Raw genomic sequence first — 23,858 nt, 5'->3', positions numbered from 1 at the left:
GGTGTCAGGAAGGGAAGACAAAATAGCACTGGAAGGTAGAATCTCCCTCCATGGGAGACCCTCCCCTCCGAGACCCCTGAGGAAGCCCCTTCTGCCCGAATATCACCCGAACCCTGCCGCGAACCCCGAAGCAACCGTCATAGCGGGCGCCAGAGGGGAGACCCCCCGTGTGGCAGAAGACGACCTCTCCTCCATGTATGAGACCGAGGCCCTAGGTTTGACCCCGGTCACCCAGGGAAAGAATGACCTACTGCCGACTGGCCTCGATCTGGGCAACCTTGCCCCAGTCCCCCTTTCCCCATGCTCCCTCCCCCTAACCGCCTTCCCGGGCGAGCACCCTGCAGAAGGTGGTCCACCACCTGATGCCATGGCTGCCAAATCCACCACAGAGCCTGTGCCTAGTGTCACTGGGAGCCCCCTCCCACCCACTTAACCCTCAAATCTGTTCGGGAGGCACCACCTCTCAGCTGCTTGCCTCCCGAAGCCCAGAGCCTCGCCTCTGCCCCCACCCCTACCCCTGTCCCTGCCCAATCCACCTCCTCCTGCAATGCTATTGCCGCCCCTGGGGTTATTTTTTTCCTGTTTTTTGCGGATCCTCCCCAAGGAGTAGCCTTTGCATTTTCCTGCCGCGACCCATTAGGAGCTGCAATTTCCCCTCCGCCATCCTCTTCTACCCCAAGGCTTGAGACGGACCTAATAACTTTAGCCTGTCAGACGCCCCGTCGGTGGTCTGCACCCTGCCTGCCCGCCTCAGTGGACCACGAGGCTGCACCAAGAGCCCCACCAGGGAATAACCCAGTAATCACAACCCCACCCCCCCATGAGCTGCGAAAAGCATTGCGAGAGTTTTTAGAAGACATCCGTGGCTCCCGCAACAGGGTACAGCTAGCTCTCCAGCTATGGGGGGACTTTGATCAAATCCTCCAGGCCACAAGGGCCCTTATAAAGGAGGGTAAAGGGAAAGGAAGGCATGGTGCTGCGGCCTACGGGCAGGCCCGCAGCTTCCGTGACGATATACTCACTTACGGGATGGGTCACGGATTGTTGCGCGACCCACCAGGGGCTGCGAACACCCCCGCCAACATGGAACCGCCACCCACCCAGCCCTCCGCATGACGCCCGTCATTATTGCAACTTTGAACACCAGGGGCTGTAGGATGGCTCTCCGCAGGTCCCAGGTGCTCTCTTACCTTCGGGAAGGGGGGTACTCTGTGGTTTTCCTGCAGGAGACCTATACGGATCCGACCGCTGAGGACAGCTGGCGGCTGGAGTGGGTGGACGGGGTCTATTTCAGCCACTTCACGATTCGACAAGCTGGAGTGGCGACCCTGTTCTCCCCCAATCTACAGCCCAAGGTGCTAGGGGTCACTGAGGCCATGCCGGGCCACCTGCTGCATCTCCGAGTCCGTATGGAGGGGCTCGTGGTCAACCTCGTTAACATCTATGCCCCGACAATGAGCCCGAAGCGGCTGCAATTCTATCAGCGGGTGTCCGACTTCCTCAGCACCCTAGATTCTCACGAGTGCTTAGTCCTGGGAGGGGACTTTAACACCACCCTCGAGGAACAGGACCGCTCAGGGGCCGAGCTGAGCCCGGCTGCTGCGAACATTCTCCGAGAAATAGTCGAACATTACTCCCTAGTAGACGTCTGGCATGACCACCACCCAGATGACACTTCCACGTTCACCTTTGTCTGGGTGGAGGCCCATCAGTCACACCACTCTCGGTTGGACCATATTTATTTATCCTGTTTCCATCTTTCACAGGCCCATTCCTCCAACATTCGGCAGGCCCCATTTTCCGACCATCATCTAGCCACCATAACAGCCTCCCTCCGTGCAGAGAGGCCGGGGCCGGCCTATTGGTACTTTAAAAACAGCCTGTTGGAGGATGAGGGCTTCGTGACGTCCTTCTGGGAGTTTTGGCTGGCCTGGCGAGAGCAGCGGTGTGCCTTTCCCTCAGCACGGCGATGGTGGGATCTCCCGAAGGTGCGCGCCAAGCTCTTCTGCCATGACTACACCCGGGGCTCCAGCCGACGGAGAAATGCAGCGATAGAGCAGTTGGAACGGGAGGTCTTAGAGATGGAGAAGCATCTGGCCGCCAGCCCCGAGGACCCGTTCCTCTGCGGAGCGTGCCGGGAGAAGCGGGAGGAGCTCCAGGCCCCCAAGGACCATCGGGCCCAAGGTGCCTTTGTTCGATCCTGCATCCACCTCCTTCGGGAGATGGATCGCGGCTCCCGTTTCTTCTACGCCCTGGAGAAAACGAGGGGGGCCAAGAAAAACATCACCTGCCTTCTAGCAGAAGACGGCGCCCCCCTCACGGATCCGGTGGAGATGTGTGGGAGGGCCCGTGACTTCTACATGAGCCTTTTCTCCCCGGATCCGACCGATCCTGGAGCTTGCAGGGTGCTCTGGGAGGAACTCCCCACAGTCAGCGTGGGCGACTGAGACCAACTAGAGCTGCCTCTCACCCTGGCCGAGTTCTCGGAAACCCTCCGTCGCATGCCCACCAATAAATCTCCGGGCATGGACGGGCTGACTGTGGAGTTCTACCGCGTTCTGGGACATCCTTGGCTCAGACCTAGCCACTGTCTGGGCTGAGTCTTTGCAGGGCAGAGTCTTCCCTCTTTCATGCAGGCGAGCAGTGCTTGCCTTGTTGCCGAAGAAGGGGGACCTCCACGATTTACGAAACTGGCGTCCCGTCTCACTCCTTAGCATGGACTACAAAATTGTAGCGAAAGCAATCTCGCTGTGGCTAGGGTCCGTGATGGCGGATGTGATCCACCCAGACCAGACCTATGCTGTTCCGGGTCGCAGCATTTTTGACAACCTATTGTCAAAACCGAGATCTTTTGGAACTTGGGCATAGAGACGGTCTGTCATTCGCCCTCCTGTCTCTTGATCAGGAGAAGGCGTTCGAAAGAGTGGACCATGGGTACCTTCTGGGCACTCTGCAGGCGTTTGGATTCGGACCTCAGTTTGTGAGTTTTCTCCAGGTGCTGTACGCTTCCACAGAGTGTCTGGTTAGGCTCAACTGGACCCTGACTGAACCGGTCAGCTTCAGGCGAGGAGTACAGAAGGGGTGCCCCCTCTCGGGCCAGCTGTACACTCTGGCGATCGAGCCCTTCCTCTGTCTCCTCCGCAGGAGGTTGACGGGGTTGGTGCTGTGGGAACCGGAGCTGCGGCTGGTCCTGTCAGCATACGCTAATGACGTGCTCCTCGTGGTCCAGGACCTGGGCGACTTGGCACGGGTGGAGGCTTGCCAGGCCATCTATTTGGCAGCCTTCTCCGCCCGAGTCAACTGGGTCAAGAGCTCTGGCTTGGCGGTGGGGGACTGGCGGCAGGTGAGCTGCCTCCCACCCGCGCTACAGACCATCCAGTGGAGCGAGGATCCACTGCTCTACCTAGGCGTTTACCTTTCTGCCAGGCACCCTTCTCCGCCAGAGAACTGGCAAAATTTAGAAGGTGGGGTGATAGAGCGGCTCCGAAAATGGACGAGGCTACTCCGATGTCTCTCCGTCCCAGGGAGAGCACTGGTACTTAACCAACTAGTCCTGTTCACGCTCTGGTACCGGCTCAACACCCTGGTCCCGGCCCTAGGTTTCCTGACCAACCTCCGGACATTGATTCTAGAGTTCTTTTGGTCAGGAATGCACTGGGCCCCTGTTGGGGTTCTTCATCTACCCCTGAAGGAAGGAGGGCAGGGCCTGAAGTGTCTACACACTCAGGTCCGTGTTTTCCGCCCTCTAGGCCCTGCAGAGGCTCCTTTATAGTGCAGGTAGTTCGACGTGGAGCATATTGGTGCACGCCTTCCTGCGCCGCTTCCAAGGGCTCCGATACGACCGGCAGCTCTTTTATCTTTGTCCAAGAGGTTTTCCGCGAGACCTCTCCAGGCTGCTGGTCTTCTCGAGGACCTCCTCCGGACCTGGAAATTGTTTTCAACGACCAGGTCCGTGGCGGCCACCGTGGGAGCAGATCTCCTCACGGAGCTCCTGCTACACAATCCCCAGCTCCGTGTGAAGGTGGCGGAGTCCCACTCGGTGCGCCAGAGTTTGGTCCTGGTGGAAGTCACGAGAGTTGGAGACCTCCTAGACCACGACTGGGGAGACTGGCTGGATCCCCTGACGCTCACTCAGCGCATGGGGCTCTCCAGACCTCGTACCCCACAGCGCGTACTTCAGGAGGTGAAGGCCTCCTTGACACCTGCTGCTCGGGCTTATCTCAACCGAGCCCTGCGTGAGGGTGCACCCCGCCCACCCTCTACCCCAGGTCCGCCGGACCTTTCAATTGGGCCCTTACACCGTAGATCCCAACAAACCCCTCACCCTTTCACTGCGAGCCGGCTGCATGAACTGCAGCTGGTCAGCTTCCAAATCGCGCCACGGAAATATCTATACACACTCACACTTCACACCCTTCACGCCAACACCTGGTGTCCCACCCTGATACCAAGTGGCGGGACCTCCTGCCACCTTTGGAGGGTGAGCAACCCCGGTGGGCCAGCCTGTATTCCACCTTGGTCCCGAGGCCCGTCGGGGACATTAGTTGGCGGCTCCTTCATGGAGCTGTGAGCACGGGCGTGTTTTTGACATGGTTCACCCCCATCCCGGATACTTGCCCTTTTTGCAATGTGAGGGAAACCCTGGCGCGTGTATATTTAGAGTGTGCCAGGCTGCAGCCCCTTTTTTGGCTCCTCACGAATAATTTATTATGCTTTTGGCTACACTTTTCGCCTCACCTTTTTGTCTACACACTCCCCATCCGTGGCCCCACAAAATCGCGAGATCTCCTGGTTAACCTCCTCCTAGCCCTAGCTAAAAAAGCCATTTATAAAACCAGAGAGGGGAGATTGGCTAATGAAGCGTCCTGCGATTGTAGGACCATTTTCCGATCCTCAGTACATTCACTTATCTGGGCGGAGTTCCTCTGGGCGGCGTCCACCGACTCCCTTGACACCTTCGAGGACCGGTGGGCGCTGTCCGAGGTTCTCTGCTCGGTGACCCCATCCGGTTCCCTCTGTCTGACCCTTTGATTGAGGGGAAGAGCGAGAGACCCCAGCCGCAGCTGTTGCCGCTGTGGATACCATCATCACTGTCACCAAGGAGGGGTCCTATCACACGTGGTGTACGTTCCCTCCCACCCCCAAACCGCCCACCCCGCAGCCGTGCCCATTTTGTTGGGCACTCTCAGGAGAGGAATAATCGGTGACACTGGGTGTGGCACTAGGTAACTCGAGGGGGTGGAAGACCATGAGTGTCAAGGAAGCCCCCCCGCTCTAGGCCACCAGGTAACTCAAGAGGGTGGAAGACCACGAGTGTCGAGGAAGCCCCCCCGCTCTGGGTCCAGGCTAGCCTGAACACTTCTCCCTCCTGAAGGCTGCTGTGTTATACCTTGTGTTTGCTTTTGTTTTGTTGCATAGTTTTGCTTTATCCTTTTTGGTGACTCCTTTTAAGTGTTACACAAATAAAATTCTTTTCTGCTTTAAAAAAAAAAACACACTATCCTGCTGCCCTCTGGCCATGCTGTATCACACTGACTTCTACAAGAATAGCATTGTACATTACACGTATTGTATGTAGGTTTTATCTGCTGAGCATCGCATTCTGATTGAAAACACAAGCCTTCAACAGTTTGTAAGTGAATAATGTATACAAAATGAATCATTTCATATCTCTGCATGTAAGTTCTTAATGTAGCACTTCTTGTGGCAGTACTTCCATGTTCAGAAGACGTTCAGTGTTGTTGGGATGTCCTAGGTATATTCTGGTACTTGCCGCTACTGAGAATTCAAGACAGGTTCCTTCTCTGTGTGATCCTGAGCAGTTCCAATCATTTGAATGCCATGAGACCAGCATGCAATGATCCAGATTCTCCTTTCGCTTTATGACGTCGAGCTCTGAAATAATACGGGATCACTGTGCCACTACAATAAGTGAAAGATCTTTAGAATTCCCAACCAAAACAGGTACTCTGCAGATCCTTAGGTTTGAAGTGAGATAAATGACACAAGCCAGCTAAGTGGTATATAACCATATAGTTCCAAATTATGGTATTTTGCTTTTCTTCTCCTCAAATATCCATCTTGAACTTTTATGTAACACTGTTAACAGAATGCTAAGGTAGCATTCAAAAGTCAGAAAATAGAATTAGAGTTTCATATGCAACTTTAAACTGATCTCCTTATACATATACTTTTACAATATAGTCTTTAAATGTATGTTCACATAGTGTTTCCCAAATAGTATAATTTAATATATTTTCCTATACACATCCTTGTGTGTGTGTGTATACATACACATGTCTAGTAATTTAAGAATTTGATTATGTAACAATAGTAAAAGATTCATAACAAGACAAGCCCTCCAATTATAATATAATAATGTGTGTAACATAATATATTGCTCATCTAGATATTTTAATGTATCAAAAGCAGCTGGGTCATTTTCCTCCTGAAAGGCAAGAATAGAAAATGGTAATTATGAATCTGTGATAGGACCTACAGTACCACAAATTCTACATACAATTGCTGCACCCTACCCTGAGAGACAGATTCTGTACTGAAGTACCACAGAAAATGCATGGCTACAAGCAGTCTAATTACATAGTATATCATTATTTATCATAATGGACCTGACTTAGAAACATATAAAGGGATCAATTGTGTGTGTGTGTGTGTTAATGAGGTAAGTGGGAGTGAAAATTATCACTGTGTGCCTTTTTATATGCAGTTCCCAGATTTGTGCATGCAATCCAAATAATTGCACACCTAATATGATTAAAATTCAGTCTCAATATGTCAAAATGTCGCAGACATGTATCACTGTTGCAGCTTTTGCAGACTTTGTAATGGTATTTGAATGAGACTCACAGATTAATTATGTGTTAGAAGGTTCTTGCAGTGACTACAATCTTAGTGACACACACAGAGAATTCATTTATTATTAGCCATAGAGACAAAAAACTACCAGAGGCAGATAACATGATAAGCTTGGACTTCAATACTGTCTCACCTCAAACACCCATTTTAGTGAAAATCTGGTTCCTATGTGGATATAGCATTTAGAACCCCCAAAGTGTATGCTTAGCTGTTTCCATTAGGTGTATCTAATGCAGTGGGTCATTTGTGATCACATTCTATGGTATATAAGTATTGGGCACCGTTCACCACAGTCATTTGTGAACTTAAAGATGTTGGGGTGTGATACCGCAGACAGGAAAAGTAGACAATAACAAAAAAAAGTGTTTTTGTTGTAATCCATCCATTCTAATCACATCATCCTGTTGTTTCTCTCTGTTGTGAGTTTTCCTTCACTACTATGCCAATTTCAATACACTCCTCAAAGATCAACAAGAGTGTGATTGTTTTCTTCAAGATACTCCCATTTATTGATCTGTTTGTTGGAACAAGCAGAATCTTTCTCTTGAGGATTCCCTTCTGCTATTCAAAGCTGTCATTATAATTTAAACGTCATTTGTCTGGTCTGACTGCTTGGCATGGCACCCAAATCTACGCATTCTTTTGAGACTTTTACCCTAAACACATTTCAGCGCAAGACATATGCCAAAAAGGATTGGGAAAACTTAATGTGGCATCTTTTATTTTCCTTTTGTTGGACTCTGGATACCTTTAACAAAGTACATGGCACATTTTTTTTACATACGTAGCCTTGTATTTATTTATATATAATACAATTAATTTATTTTATTGTGATGTAACACTGATATTATTAAAGCCAATAGAAAGGCCAGCCCAGAATAACTGGTTGTAAAATATCGAGACCGTGGGTGGGTGAGATTCTGTGGCCTGCATTGTGCAGGAGGTCAGACTAGATGATCATAATGGTCCCTTCTGACCTTAATATCTATATGTCTATGAGACCTGGGAGGTCAGTGCTCTGTGTTATATCTGAGGAGTCTATGGCAGTTTGATGTATTTTTCCTGTGTTTGTAAGGGGTTAGAACTCTTGAGGTAGCATTTTCAATCCCTGGTATTCTCTGTTAACAGCTATTCTTTTTGGTGACACACATTAAGTATATGGATGAAATCCTCAGGATTTAGTATGAGGATAAGGAGAATTTCCTCCATTTGTCCAGGATGGATACAATAGGATCAGATGCAAGAACTTATAGATGACAACATTAAAAAGCATATGGGGGGGGGGGAAATGTGTTCCAAATAGCCACACACAATACTTTTTGGAAAGACGATCCTGTTTTTAGACACAGAGGTCCCAATTCAGGACAGCATCCTATACAGGAAGGGTGCATAAGTGCTTTCCTGAATCAGAGCCATAGTTTTAGTCTGACCCTGTCTGAAAATGAGGTTTTTTAAATCAGGCTGTGACTCACTGAATGACATTTCAAAAGAATTATGTTCACTGCACAAAGAAAATTCAACCTCCATAGGAGTCTGGCCCTCATTTTCTCAACAGATGTGTACTGCAGGGATTACATAATTTGGCTTAGGTGACTTTTACCCGTAAGTAGGAAATCATACGTTTCACACAAAGTAATTATTTGGTCTTAATATTGTGTATTGCTAATACAGTTTTCATGTTCACTTGTTGCTCATAAAATTCTCAATTCTTTGAGTTTTTCTATATTTAAAATATGCAATATATAAATACAAATATAATTATGTGGTGATTCCTTCAAATGCCCTCTATAAGTATCAGTTGTACTTCTATATGTTATGGAGTTTGTCTCATTATGAATCTTATTGTTGCATAATCAAATTCTGAATTTACTAGAAAAATAATCAGTATTTACTACATATAATATATTGTCCACATGAAAGAAACATCTAACCTATAATGCAGTATTTTGTAAGACACTAACTATAACAGCAGCAAAGAGTCCTGTGGCACCTTATAGACTAACAGACGTATTGGAGCATAAGCTTTCGTGGGTGAATACCCACTTCGTTGGATGCACGTCTGTTAGTCTATAAGGTGCCACAGGACTCTTTGCCACTTTTACAGATCCAGACTAACACGGCTACCCCTCTGATACTAACTATAACCTATTTCTGAATACATAAGAATACACAAATGTTAACTCTACATTCTATATTTACTGCTCTACTCTGCCGTATGGACAGGTCATGGGCAATAAACAAAAATTCACGGCCCCTGACCTGTCCATGGCTTTTACTACAAATACCCCTGACTAAATTTTAGGTGCTCTAGGGGGGCCCAGGCGCTGCTGCTGCTGGGGGTGAGACTCTGGGGGCCCTGCAGTTAGCTCTGGCACCCCCTGAGCAGCTGGCCCCCGGGTTGGGTCCAGCTAGGGTGACCAGATGTCCCGATTTTATAGGGACAGTCCCGATATTTGGGGCTTTTTCTTACATAGGCTCTTATTGCCCCCCAGCCCCTGTCCCGATTTTTCACACTTGCTATCTGGTCACCCTAGGTCCAGCAGCAGCCAGTGCGGCTCGCCCCAGGGCCACCCCAGCTGCTTGCTTAGCCCTGGGGTTATCCGCATCGACTGCTGCAGATGTCATGGAGATCCTGGAAAGTCATGGAATCCATGATCTCTGTGACAGACTCGCAGCCTTATCTATAAATATTATTTGCACATGACTGTAGCTAAAGAATTTTGCTACCTAATAGTTTCTTCATGTTTTTTTATGACACACAGGTAATGTAGTTGTGTGATTTTCTCAGATAAAGTTGGAGAGGCTATGCTACATATCCCTATATCTTTTTAAAAGGGTGAGGTTTCCACAGATATATAAAACAGGAAACAGGTCTCTGGAAAGCATTGCACATTAATAAACACAGAATATAGATGATTTGTATATTAGTTAATACAAATAAACACCATAATAGAGTGTATGTGCATAGAATACTTGAAAGCTTGTAAAACTTGTATATTCAGGTTCTGATGTTTTGTATGCCACTTTGATTCCAAACCATGCTAGTGGCATATGAATAATTTAGGGCACAATGTTCCAGCACATTAAATCATTCCAACATATAACTGATATATGTACTGTGCACTGTAATATGTGTGGTCATACTGTGTCAGAAATAAGTATGAATAGGTTTTTATCCCCTTCGCTTACTTAAAATAACAGTGGCAAACATAATACTGATTCTGAATAAGATTAGACTTCTCCAGCCTTACAAGATAATGTTTTATTTCTCTATTATGTCATCCATCACTATGCTATTGAGCGGTCTTTTGTTCTTCTAGTTACAGAGCTGCGATTTCCATTGTTTATAAATCTGTAAGATCTTCAGAAAGGATCCTTTATTATTTTTATGATTGATTAAACAGTATTGGTTTGGCAAAGATATAACAATACAGCACAAACTCAATTTTCCTCATCTCAGCTACTCGTGTTATGATCAGATTCCCCATTGGCTATTAATGACACTGAAAAATTCCTTGATAGGTTTAACCAATTCTGTTATGTAAAATCATATTAAATCATTTTCCAAATGGGATGAGGGCATGCAGTTGTTTAATATCGTTTGTCAGTATTTCAAGTATTTTCTGAATGTAGTTTATATAGTAATGAAAACAAATGTGCTTTTTACTGTTCATAAGGATAGTCCTTTAAATATGTAGTAGAAGCACTATAAACCTCTGTAATCTAGGGAAAATATATGACCAGTATGCTTTATTCAATGTAATGTACATCAGCTCACCAACTTAGCCTGATACTTTTCTGTTTTTGTATGATCCTCCTATAGTAGCAGAATAATTAAAGTACAGTGGGACATATCTTTGTTAATTAGATATTTGATATATGATAAAAGAATGGTGCTCTTTTCTGGGTAGATATTTTCAGCATTATCATTTTCACAACAGTCAATGCAATGTAAGGACCTCTATAATTTAATATAATAGCAGCCTAAGGGTTAAGAATAAAAAAAATTCTACTCTACTTTACATTATATAGAATACATTTCTGGCCTTTACTCTATCTGTATCCATATCTTTAGATACTGCTGATCACTCCCTTCTCCATGGCAGCCTGTTTTTTCCTTGGCTCTGCCCTCTTTTGGTTCTCCAGCCATTGTGAGATCTTCAGCACTGTGTAGGTGTTTCTTTTCCTCCCCAATACCTTCTTTGTAGTGGTTCTGCCAGGCCTTATTCTGAGCCCCTCCTCTTCATTGTAACCCTGCATACACTTGTGAGTGGTGAAGCTTATCGTCTTCATGGCAGTGACTTTCAAATCTTCTCTCACTCTTGGTCCAGTCCATTTTCTCCTTTGTGTCCAACATTTTCTCCTGGATGATTCATTGACAACACTGACTTAATATGGATATAAAACTGAACTCTAACTTTCCTCCTAAGCCTTTCCACCATCCAGTCGTCCAAGACCACAACCTGTCCATTAGTAAAATTATTCTCCTCTTCCATCAGTCAAACCACATCTTCTATTTCTTTGAAGCCCTCCACCTTGCACACCGCATCTAGTTTAAACTTTTCATCTTTGCCTTCTAGTTCCCACACAGCTCCGCTGCAGCCTACAAATCAGTCCTTTCCTCTTTTGGTGCTCTTGCTCCTTCCCACAACCACTCCACCCCACCAGTGACACCAGTCTGTATATGCCATTCATTTCCGTCCCTCACTCTCATCTCCATGACTTCTTCCATGCTGCCTTATGCATGGAATGGCCTCCTGTCAAGTCTTCAAACTCTTATACCACAGCCACCCCTTCTCAGTCAAATTTCTCCTCTGCAAAATTGCTTCTTTCACAATACCCACAAGTTGGGAATTCATAATAACATGAATAATTAAAAAATAAAAGTTGCTCACTCACCATTCTGAATTTTTCTACTCCACCCCGTCTCCTTTAGGTCTATGTTTTAGATTGTAAGATCTTTGGGAGTGGAATTGTTGTGATCATTTTCTTGTGTGGTGAACTTGTATTTTGTTAAGATTACATAATAATAATAATTATTTTAGCGCTAAGGCTCACAATATGATAATGAAGGAATTTTTGTCAACATTATTACATGGTTGAAGCCCCCATTTGCCAAGCTTTATAGTGTGAACCTATATTCATAGATATTAAAGAATGAGGGAGACTTATTTGGTCATCAGGTCCATTTTGCAGAACTGTTCTTGACAGTATATTCTTTGTCAAGTTGCATTTTAAATGACTCAAGTAATGGTGCTACTACCATTTCCCTTGGTAATCGTGACTGTTCCACAGCCTAATAGATCATATTTGTAAAGGAGTTGGTAAAGCTGTAAAGTGTTCTTTAGAATTGCTGGATACTTTAAGTACTGTGTAGTTGATAAGACCTGAGCTCTGAACATAGTCTCTTTTAGTGCTTTTAAAAGTACTTTAGATCATGTCTCTATTTGAGTAAACCAGTGAGCTTATCTTGTTTGAATATTTCAAATGCCATTTGTGATCTTCTGAAAACTTTTTAGCATTCAAGGTCTCCGGACAATGAACATTTTCTGCATTGCACAGAGGTGGTATAGAAGAGTGAAATGCAGCACATCCACATCAGATCTGTAGCATATTGAGAAACATTTTTGGCTTGCTAGAGATTCAGAGGAAAATATAAAATATGTTCTGGTTAATGCAAAACAGGCTTTGCTAGATCAAGACCAATTTAATGCTATTTCAGAAAGTCTCTTTGTGGTTGATTTTCCGGTAGATGTTATGTCAACATCTCATTAAAACATAAACACTTACCTGATGAAAATACCTTACAGTTGCCACTCCAGTTGCTACACAAGACTTTCCACATTCCCAAGAAAGACTCAGACTGAAATAGTGTTCCAAGAGATACAATGCATTATAAGCCCCAATGGAAACAATAGTGAAGGTGAAAAAGTTCCAGTTTACTTATGTTAAAAGAAACTGCAAAGAGACTGCACAACAAAAATGCCCCTGAAAAGCCCAATGTTGCTGCATCACCCTTCTACGCACCAGCTCCTTAGACATTGCTATGAATTATTTTGCAACATTAGCAATTCATACATTAGCGGTGTAGATGTTGCAGCAACATTACTCCAACTGGTCCTTTGGACTGCTAAATTTGCCACTGGTGAGATATGACCTGGGGACTTGAAAGGTTGTAGTTATTGAATCACTTGAGCTAAAGGAATATATCTGGTTGCTAGTGGTAGTACTGTAACCTTTGAAAGTCACTCTGAGGCCAAATGTTTCCAATCCACTCAAATAATATAGTCTTTTACATTTGAAAAAGCCATTTAAAAGATTTGGTTGTACAAATCCCATTGACTTTAGAGGGAGAGGTGATACTCAAACACTTTCGTTCTTTGAAAATTTATGAGAATAAATCTGAATAGCAAAATACCAGTCTGCTCTAAGTCTAAAATATTTCTGGTAAAGAGTAGGAGTAAGTCAGTAGGTACGTAATGGTCCCAAAGGTGTGTACTGTAAAACTATTACTGTTGGGGTGTGTTTTCATGGAGTCAGCAACCTTTATTATTATTTTATTATTGATTTGATATTGTGCTTATGTACTGGGGACGGGGGAAAGGATGGAGTGCTCAGAAAATATACTGTATAAATCTATGACAGTCCCCTTCTTCCTGCACCTCAGCTTTATTCCTCGCTCAAGCACAGGCCAGGGTTCTGTCTTTTCAGGACATTTCAAAAAGCATTACACAGAATTAAACCTCAGGCTATTATATGTAAACCCCAAATAAATGAATGTTAATAGTTCCCAGTCGATTTCAAAGAGCGCATACCATACTCTTACTAAAAACAAACATTTAATGTGCGCAAAACCACCTTGTAAATAGTATTTAGAGTACTATGAATAACTTTTAAACAAAAGCTATTAAGCAGTAAATTTACGGTAGTTTATGTAAATTTATGGTGTTCTCATACAGACTTTCCTCCTGTCCTGTGTCAATTAACTGCTGGGTCTGCTGGGCTGTATTGAACTTTTTTGTTTGTAACCTTCCCCCTCCCACAGACTACCTTGCTCTCTGATTGAGTCAGCTCTCAGAGGATGACTAGGTTATCACCTGCCAGGCGAGTTGCCCACAATGAAAACATCATATAGAGCCTTAGAACAGCTACTGATCATATCTGCTAACTACCACACCATGTTCTGGAAGTTTCTGGGTCTTTCTAACTGTGTTACTCTGACCTTTTCTCTGCACTTGTGCAAAGACACGGACTATCCAACTGAGATGCATGTCTCCCACACTGCTTCTCTCCCCTGAAGAAATAAAGTCTCATGCTGAAATATAAATCATGTGAGTTATTCTTAGTGTAGTATAAGAAAGAAAAGATGCTTACAATCTGAGTAGAGAAAAGACATAAACTGAATGGAAAGTACACTTGGAACCTGATCCAATATCCAGTGAATTCAGCGGAGAGACTCCCATTGACTTCTCTGTGCTTTGCATTGGGCCATAAGTAACCCAGAAAATGTTCTGAAAGAGCATGATTTTGCTTAATGAATTCAGGCCTGATCCTGCAAATATGCATGTGAGTAATTTGGGACCCACTGAATATACATATAAGGATTTGCACACATGTGTAAGTGTTTGTAGGATTGGGGCTTAGAGGCTAGATGACAGCATTTTTACTGCAGTTAGTTAGCAATGGTGGGTTTTACAGAAGAAAATCTTCCCTTGTCTAGTTTTCACTTGGTTTTCCGGTGAAACAAGTTCACTTTTTGTAATTTGTTAAGCTATCCTTTCTGTGATGATGTAAGGCCATGCATAAGGAGTGACCAATTGTCTAACAAAGGGGTGTGAGAAAGGATTTTATGTGTAAGATTTCTGATATTAAAGGCAATTTATATGAAAAATATGCATGTTAATTACTGCAGTGGCTTAAATATCTCACATCTTCTGTTGTTTTCCATTCTTCTAGGCCTTTCTCTGAGATCTGTCTCTAACATAACTATACATATTAGATGACTTTGGGACACTCTTTACATCAATAATGAAAGGATTATCCAGCAACCGCAGTCATCATCATGGGATTACCTGTGACCCTCCATGTGACAATCTGCCACATCACCCAGACAGGCAGTCATATTTGTTAAATCCAGTCGACCCTCACCCTGCCGATCACCCTTATTATACTCAGAGGAACTCTTTTCAGGCAGAATGCATGGTACCTTATAACGATCAAATTGCCAGCAGCACATTTCCTCGGCGACATTACAGTTCCCACCATGAACTTAAAGACGAGTGTGCTCTTGTTCCCCATGGAACAGCTAATAAAACTAATCGCATTCCTGCCAATCTTTTGGATCAGTTTGAAAGGCAGTTGCCTCTTAATCGAGATGGCTACCATACATTACAATACAAACGGACTGCTGTGGAACATCGCAGTGACAGTCCAGGGAGGATCCGCCACTTAGTTCACTCTGTTCAAAAGCTCTTCACAAAGTCTCATTCTCTTGAAGGACCATCAAAGGGAAGTGTAAATGGTGGCAAAGCAAGCCCAGAGGAGACACAGACTATGAGGTATGGGAAGCGTAGCAAGAGTAAAGAAAGGAGGTTAGAAGGCAAGTCCAGATCCAATGCACCAGGATGGTGGAGTTCAGATGACAACTTGGACAATGATGTTTGCATTTATCATGCTCCCAGTGGGGTTATGACTATGGGAAGGTGCCCCGATCGTTCCACTTCTCAGTACTTTATGGAAGCCTATAATACTGTAAGTCAACATACTGTGAAGTCATCCAAAAGCAATAATGATGTCAAATGCTCTACTTGTGCAAACCTGCCCGTGAATTTGGATCCCCAGTTAATGAAGAAAAGCTCTTGGTCCTCTACACTGACAGTGAGCAGAGCCCGCGAGGTTTACCAGAAAGCTTCAGTTAATATGGATCAGACACTAGTGAAGTCAGAGACATGTCAACAGGAGCGGTCTTGTCAATACCTTCAGGTATAGTATGTAGCATTGACTGCTGTTTACTGAATTGTTCTTTTTGCAGATGGTTTTTCACTCTGATATTTCAGATTTCAGAGTAGCAGCCATGTTAGTCTGTATTCGCAAAAAGAAAAGGAGTACTTGCGGCACCTTGGAGACTAACCAATTTTAAACTTATGCTCAAATAAATCGGTTAGTCTCTAAGGTGCCACAAGTACTCCTTTTCTTTTTGTGATATTTCAGAGGTCATCGTCTCTCATGTTTTGAGAGGTCATTGGGCGTAGAAAAGAGAAAGGGAATCCAGATCAAATTTAAAATAAATGTGCATTTTAATGCTAGAAGTCAGTGTTTCAAATGAACTTTTCCAGGGGGCAACAGGCTGATGTTTTTTTTTCCCATATGGGAAGAATGAGAGCTTTTGGGGGGCTGGATTCCAAAGGCGGTCACAGAAGGGACATAGGGAGTTGGAGGTTGCTTTGCTTCTATTTAGGATTACAGTGTCACTCAACAGGATGTTATCAGCAGAGGTGCTGGAACAGTTTTTCTAGTGCTGGTGCTGAGAGCCATTGAACCAAACTGTAAACCCTGTATATATAATGGAAACCACTTCAAGCCTGGGGGTGCTGCAGCACCCTCCACCCCATTAGTTCCAGCACTTATGGTTACCAGTATACAAATTCTTTTGTTTCTGTCGTTTCAGGGTTTGCCTTCATTAGTTCTTATTTTATTATGAAAATTAGAGACCCTTTGGAAACTTTGAGATGTCTTAATCCTTTAGACACCAGGGAAAAAAACTGCTAGCTGAAAAGATGAAATAGTTATTGTAAAGTATCCAGATTTGTATCTCTGGCTATTTCTCTTTCTTATGGCATTGATTCAAAAATATAAAATTGAAAGGCTGTAATGAGTGCTTGTTCTGATTATGCACTTTAAGAGTACATCACCTACTCCCTCACAAGCTGTTTGCAGTTAATAAGGCGTCACTATTTTTCACCAGTATTGTATCTTTAAATGTCAAGAATCAGATGTCTGCTCTTGGAGCTATCATACTGCCGGTGAATGTGTGTGGCAGAAACATGGATCAGAAAATACTAAAACTGTTTCATTCTTAGTTGAGCTGTGGATAGCTTTTATGCATTTTAAACGAAGCAGTTATGGCACATCTAAGTGTATGTGTAAAATGGAATAACGTTACACAGAGAAGAGAGAAGACCATGAGGAAAAAAGAGGTTTGAGAAGAGAACTTTGTTTTGCTTTAAAATAATGGAACTCTTGCATGTTTAAATGTATACAGCAGCCTGTTTTTCTAATGTGGTTACCTTTATGGGACATACGGTTTGCACGTTTTGTTGCTCAAGTCATTACTCAGATAAAGGGCAGGTCCTATTAAGGCACCCACATTTTAAAATTGAGCTGTATAGGTTAAATGGCATATACAATCATTTAGAATACTAAGCTTTGAAACTCTCAGTTTACAATATAAAAAAAGGATGTGTATGTTTTCCATTAATTTATAGCAACATGGGGGAAGGGGAAATGGAGAAAGTATGTGTGCTCAGAGTGTGTGTATAGATGCGCGTATGGAGTGGGGAGGGACTTTAGGGCTGAGTTACAACATTTTAAAGGTTTGATACAGTAGTTTTCTTCAATCTGAGTTTTGGGAGCTAGAAGAAATTTTAATTTTGGAGTTGAATGTCTTGGTTATTTTGGATTTGAAGTTTTTTGTTGTTGATGTGTTTGTTTACTCATTCAGTTTCAAGGCAGGTATTAATAGAATAGCCGACAATTCAGTGTGTAACCAGATGGATAGAAAAAGAGTAAAAAAACTATGCCAACATCAGCTTCAAATAAGCACTTCCATAGGGACTTTTAGATAATATTTAATTGACAGGAATAGGCTTATAAGTGGAATTAGAGGACACTATCTGTATCTTCATGGAAATATGTCCAGCAATCCTTTAGTGCAGGAATTAGAACAACTGAACGTTCTCTTATACATATGCCATGCTATTTATGTCCAGATGTTATTTTTGGTTTGTTTTTCTTTATTATTATATACTTGCTTTAAAAAAAAACAGTAAAATGTAAGTGTTTGGAAGTTGCTAAAAAGCAGAGGAAAATCTTAATCAAGCCCTAATTTACATTGCTAGCATTATAAGACATCAATCAGCTAACAATTGCTAGTGTAAGAGGCAGTCTGAGACAACTGAAACTTACTCTTATCTATTGACAATTTTAAAAAATAGCAAGTGTATATGTTAGTAAAAAAATGGTGCATATTTAACTGCTTCCCATTCCCTTCCCCTTAGTCATCTGAGACTAGAAGCCCTTTAAGGCATGTACAATATTTCCTTTGTGTTTGTACTGCTCCTAGAACACTGGGGCCTGTAAACTCTACTGCAATATAAATATTATAAATAAAAATGATCAGTATCCTTCTGTAAATAAGATGTAGATATGTTTCAACTGTTTTTTATGTTTCCCGTTGAAACATAGGTAGGCTGGTTTCCTGTGTTAGGACAATTTGAAATGTACTAATTGAGATAAAACTACTTAATTACAAAGCCATGATAGTGTTGGACAACTCTGATAATGACTTTGACTAATGTGGTATTTCTTTGCTGCTTTTTTTAACGTGTTAACCAGATTACTAGATGCTCGTCTTAACTCACTTGTAATTTAAGTTTCTATTGATGACCCAGCAAGTGGACTACATGATCCTCGGATGAGCCTAGTTTTTTATTTATGTAAACTGTCCTTGTGATATAAGTGTCTGAATACAATGGATAAGTGACTTTTTTATTCTACTGAATATTCAATATGATTTTTTTTTCTGTGACGCTACAGGCTTGAGTCTGGCATATGTCACAAGTGAAATAGTTATCTCAGCCCTTCCCCCTGCCCCATCTACATTTACAATATCTAAACAAATACTTTGCCTCAGTCTTTAATAAGACTAAAGAGGATCTTAGGGATAATGGTAGCATGATAAATGGGAATGAGGATATGGAGGTAGACATCACCATATCTGAGGTAGAAGCGAAACTCAAACAGCTTAATGGGGCTAAATCGGGGGGCCCAGATAATCTTCATCCAAGAATATTAAAAGAATTGGCACAAGAAATTGCAAGCCCATTAGCAAGAATTTTTAATGAATCTGTAAATTCAGGGGTTGTACCATATGATTGGAGAATTGCTAACATAGTTCCTATTTTTAAGAAAGGGAAAAAAAGTGATCCAAGTAATTATAGGCCTGTTAGTTTGACATCTGTAGTATGCAAGGTCTTGGAAAAAATTTTGAAGGAGAAGGTAGTTAAGGACATTGAAGTCAATGGTAAATGGGACAAAATACAACATGGTTTTACAAAAGGTAGATCGTGCCAAACCAACCTGATTTCCTTCTTTGAGAGAGTAACAGATTTTTTAGATAAAGGAAATGCAGTGGATCTAATTTATTTAGATTTTAGTAAGGCGTTTGATACTGTGCCACATGGGGAATTATTAGTTAAATTGGATAAGATGGGCATCAATAGGAAAATTGAAAGGTGGATAGGGAATTGGTTAAAGGGGAGACTACAACGGGTCCTACTGAAAGGTGAACTGTCAAGTTGGAGGGAGGTTACCAGTGGAGTTCCTCAAGGATCAGTTTTGGGACCAATCTTATTTAATCTTTTTATTACTGACCTGGGCACAAAAAGTGGGAGTGTGCTAATAAAGTTTGCAGATGATACAAAGCTGGGAGGTATTGCTAATTTAGAGAAGGACAGGGATACCCTACAGGAGGATCTGGATGACCTTGTAAACTGGAGTAATAGGAATAGGATGAAATTTAATAGTGAGAAGTGTAAGGTCATGCATTTAGGGATTAATAACAAGAATTTTAGTTATAAGCTAGGGACGCATCAACTAGAAGTAACGGAGGAGGAAAAGGACCTTGGAGTATTGGTTGATCATAGGTTGACTATGAGCTGCCAATGTGATATGGCTGTGAAAAAAGCTAATGTCGTCTTGGGATGCATCAGGAGAGGTATTTCCAGTAGGGATAAGGAGGTTTTAGTACCGTTATATAAGGCACTGGTGAGACCTCACCTGGAATACTGTGTGCAGTTCTGGTCTCCCATGTTTAAGAAGGATGAATTCAAACTGGAACAGGTACAGAGAAGGGCTACTAGGATGATCCGAGGAATGGAAAACTTGTCTTATGAAAGGAGACTCAGGGAGCTTGGCTTGTTTAGCCTAACTAAAAGAAGGTTGACGGGAGATATGATTGCTCTCTATAAATATATCAGAGGGATAAATACCAGAGAGGGAGAGGAATTATTTAAACTCAGTACCAATGTGGACACAAGAACAAATGGATATAAACTGGCCACTAGGAAATTTAGATTAGAAATTAGACGAAGGTTTCTAACCATCAGAGGAGTGAAGTTTTGGAATAGCCTTCCGAGGGAAGTAGTGGGGGCAAAAGATCTATCTTGCTTTAAGATTAAACTCGATAAGTTTATGGAGGAGATGGTATGATGGGATAACATGGTTTTGGTAATTAAATATTCATGGTAAATAGGCCCAATGGCCTGTGATGGGTTTTTAGATGGGGTAAGATCCAAGTTACCCGGGAAAGAATTTTCTGTAGTATCTGGCTGATGAATCTTGCCCATATGCTCAGGGTTTAGCTGATCGCCATATTTGGGGTCGGGAAGGAATTTTCCTCCAGGGCAGATTGGAAGGCCCTGGAGGTTTTTCGCCTTCCTCTGTAGCATGGGGCACGGGTCACTTGCTGGAGGATTCTCTGCTCCTTGAGGTCTTCAAACTACAATTTGAGGACTTCAATAGCACAGATATAGGTGTGAGGTCTTTTTTAGGAGTGGTGGGTGAAATTCTGTGGCCTGCGTTGTGCAGGAGGTCAGACTAGATGATCATGGTGGTCCCTTCTGACCTAAATATCTATGAATCTATCTATGAATCTACATACCTGGCTGTTTTTATGGACTCTATTACTGTAGTATCGCAACACCTCATTATTTAGACATAGAAATGACAAGCAATAACAATCTCACTCTGTAGAAGAAATAACTTAAGTTTGATTATTTCAACATAGTCCTCAACTGGCATTTGTCCATATTAGAGATGGCTTAATCTCTGAAGGTTTGGAGTGTGGATTCAGAGCAAACCTAAGGTTGCTATCCAAACCTATGGATGTTCCTCAAGGACCCATTCTTTCCTCTTAACACAATCTTTCCTCTCTCCAGTAGGCTCCATTAGCTGTAGGAAAGCTAAGTGTCCAAGGAGGAAGTGGCAAGTAGGACCCCCTCCCAATTCCATTTTCTATACAAGTAGCTGCGAGTTCCCCTGTGCTGTTTTAGGAGGATGGCTGATAGACCACCTCTCTTCTCACCTGCTTTTCTGAGATGGTGGTGTCTTGCCTGCTGCCTCTGCCGCTTCCTATGGGATGGTGTTTCAGGGAGACCTGCTCCAATAAAGTCCCAAGCGAAATATTATCGGGGGCTGGGAAACTTGCCATCCCACCATTTCTACAGTAGTGAAAGGCAGAAGCTCACTGTTAGGTTCTGCTACACCTGCTCCTTTAAATCTCACAGTATGCTTAGGCTGATATTTCTGTGCTTCTGCAGGATACCTGTGGATGGAGATTGTGCACAGGCGCTTGCATTAATGTGGACTTTGGGAGAGAATAGATTATTCTTTTATGTGGGCATAGGGTAAATTAGAACTACCCCATCTCTTCTCTGGGATGTAGGTGTGTGTTGGTGGGAGGGAAGGGAATGGGGTACAGTCTGTACTGAACTTTTCCTTACCTCGAGAAAATATTCTGATTTGATTCAGCTCTAGGAATGGTCCAAGCAGTGGAGGGCAGGAGATGGTAAGGAGCATTCTTATTTTATCCATGATAGTTCCCCATGCCTTGACAGTGAGATGTTAGGAAGTGGAACAGTTTCCCAAGGCTTACAGTAGGCAGTCCTTCGGAATATTCTAAGTTAGACATATCACTAGAATTTGTAATGTAGGAAGCAATACTTCCCTGGCCAAGAAACGGGTCTAAATGCATAGATATTTTACAATTCTTAATTTTATGGATCTATGGAAGTTCATGCACCAACACTACCTCACTACGCAGTTAGTCTCTAATGATGTGTGTACTGCTGGATAGTCTCCACAATTGTTTTCCTAGCCTTTGCCTATCCGTAAAGAGAGAAAAAGTTCACAGATTATTTTTCATATTTTCCCCCATTTTTTTTATTTGGGTCAGTCGTGTGTTTTTTCATGACACACTGTAATCATTTGTATCAAGACACACAGGATAGGGAAAGCAAGCTATTTATTTCCTGGCTTTAATTGGCATTCACTAAGCTCCTTGAAGCAAAAACTATCTTTTTCTTATGTATTTGTACAGTGCCTAGCACAGTGAGGGCCTTGGCTGGGGGCCCCTAGGCACTACCGCAGTATAAATAATCATTTTATATTCTTGGCACAGGACAGAAAGTAGAACTTTGCTTCTGGTAGCTACAGTTCAAGGAAGACTTAGCCGTAAAATAGTGGCAGGGTGGGTGTGCAAGTGAAGTATCAGGTCGGTGAGGAAGCCTATGCAGCTATCACCATACCATACTTTATCCAGCAGCCCATGAACAAGCAACATGGGGGAAAAAAATCGATAAAACTTTAAACCAAAAGGCTTGGGTATTATATGCATATTTTCTAGTTTATTGTAGTTTGGATCTGGTAAAGAAGGGCCTGATTTGTCCCAGAGCCTATGTCTTACTTTCCCTTATGGCTTAGACGCTGGTGGACGTGTAAGGTCATGCATTTAGGGATTAATAACAAGAATTTTAGTTATAAGCTAGGGACGCATCAACTAGAAGTAACGGAGGAGGAAAAGGACCTTGGAGTATTGGTTGATCATAGGTTGACTATGAGCTGCCAATGTGATATGGCTGTGAAAAAAGCTAATGTTGTCTTGGGATGCATCAGGAGAGGTATTTCCAGTAGGGATAAGGAGGTTTTAGTACCGTTATATAAGGCACTGGTGAGACCTCACCTGGAATACTGTGTGCAGTTCTGGTCTCCCATGTTTAAGAAGGATGAATTCAAACTGGAACAGGTACAGAGAAGGGCTACTAGGATGATCCGAGGAATGGAAAACTTGTCTTATGAAAGGAGACTCAGGGAGCTTGGCTTGTTTAGCCTAACTAAAAGAAGGTTGACGGGAGATATGATTGCTCTCTATAAATATATCAGAGGGATAAATACCAGAGAGGGAGAGGAATTATTTAAACTCAGTACCAATGTGGACACAAGAACAAATGGATATAAACTGGCCACTAGGAAATTTAGATTAGAAATTAGACGAAGGTTTCTAACCATCAGAGGAGTGAAGTTTTGGAATAGCCTTCCGAGGGAAGTAGTGGGGGCAAAAGATCTATCTTGCTTTAAGATTAAACTCGATAAGTTTATGGAGGAGATGGTATGATGGGATAACATGGTTTTGGTAATTAAATATTCATGGTAAATAGGCCCAATGGCCTGTGATGGGTTTTTAGATGGGGTAAGATCCAAGTTACCCGGGAAAGAATTTTCTGTAGTATCTGGCTGATGAATCTTGCCCATATGCTCAGGGTTTAGCTGATCGCCATATTTGGGGTCGGGAAGGAATTTTCCTCCAGGGCAGATTGGAAGGCCCTGGAGGTTTTTCGCCTTCCTCTGTAGCATGGGGCATGGGTCACTTGCTGGAGGATTCTCTGCTCCTTGAGGTCTTCAAACTACAATTTGAGGACTTCAATAGCACAGATATAGGTGTGAGGTCTTTTTTAGGAGTGGTGGGTGAAGTTCTGTGGCCTGCATTGTGCAGGAGGTCAGACTAGATGATCATAATGGTCCCTTCTGACCTAAATATCTATGAATCTATGAATCTATGAATCAACAATGTCCATAATCTACTCCAGTGTACAGAAAGTCTGGGTACACTGCAAGAAGGACAGGAGACTTGCTATGGGTTTTCATCA

General features: G+C 43.2%; 1 protein-coding gene across 10 annotated transcripts in view; it reads left to right on the top strand.

The window, feature by feature from the left end:
- DLGAP1 (DLG associated protein 1) overlaps window positions 1–23,858 on the top strand; it is a 634,214-nt gene that overhangs the window by 416,025 nt on the left and 194,331 nt on the right. For 9 of the 10 annotated variants that reach the window (XM_073331531.2, XM_078851563.1, XM_073331533.2 and 6 more), the window contains one exon: window positions 14,833–15,858. In XM_073331531.2, coding sequence (XP_073187632.2) covers window positions 14,905–15,858 — 954 coding nt within the window. In that variant the 5' untranslated portion in view covers window positions 14,833–14,904. Of the gene's footprint in view, window positions 1–14,832; window positions 15,859–17,010; window positions 17,073–23,858 lie in introns of those variants that run through there. The other variant, XM_073331544.2, reaches the window with a different exon arrangement.

This window comes from Lepidochelys kempii, chromosome 2 (genome assembly GCF_965140285.1).
Source record: "Lepidochelys kempii isolate rLepKem1 chromosome 2, rLepKem1.hap1, whole genome shotgun sequence".
Classification (NCBI taxonomy): Eukaryota; Metazoa; Chordata; order Testudines; family Cheloniidae; genus Lepidochelys; species Lepidochelys kempii.
Note: the sequence above shows the minus strand (reverse complement) of the source record. Positions and strands in the feature narration are given on the sequence as shown.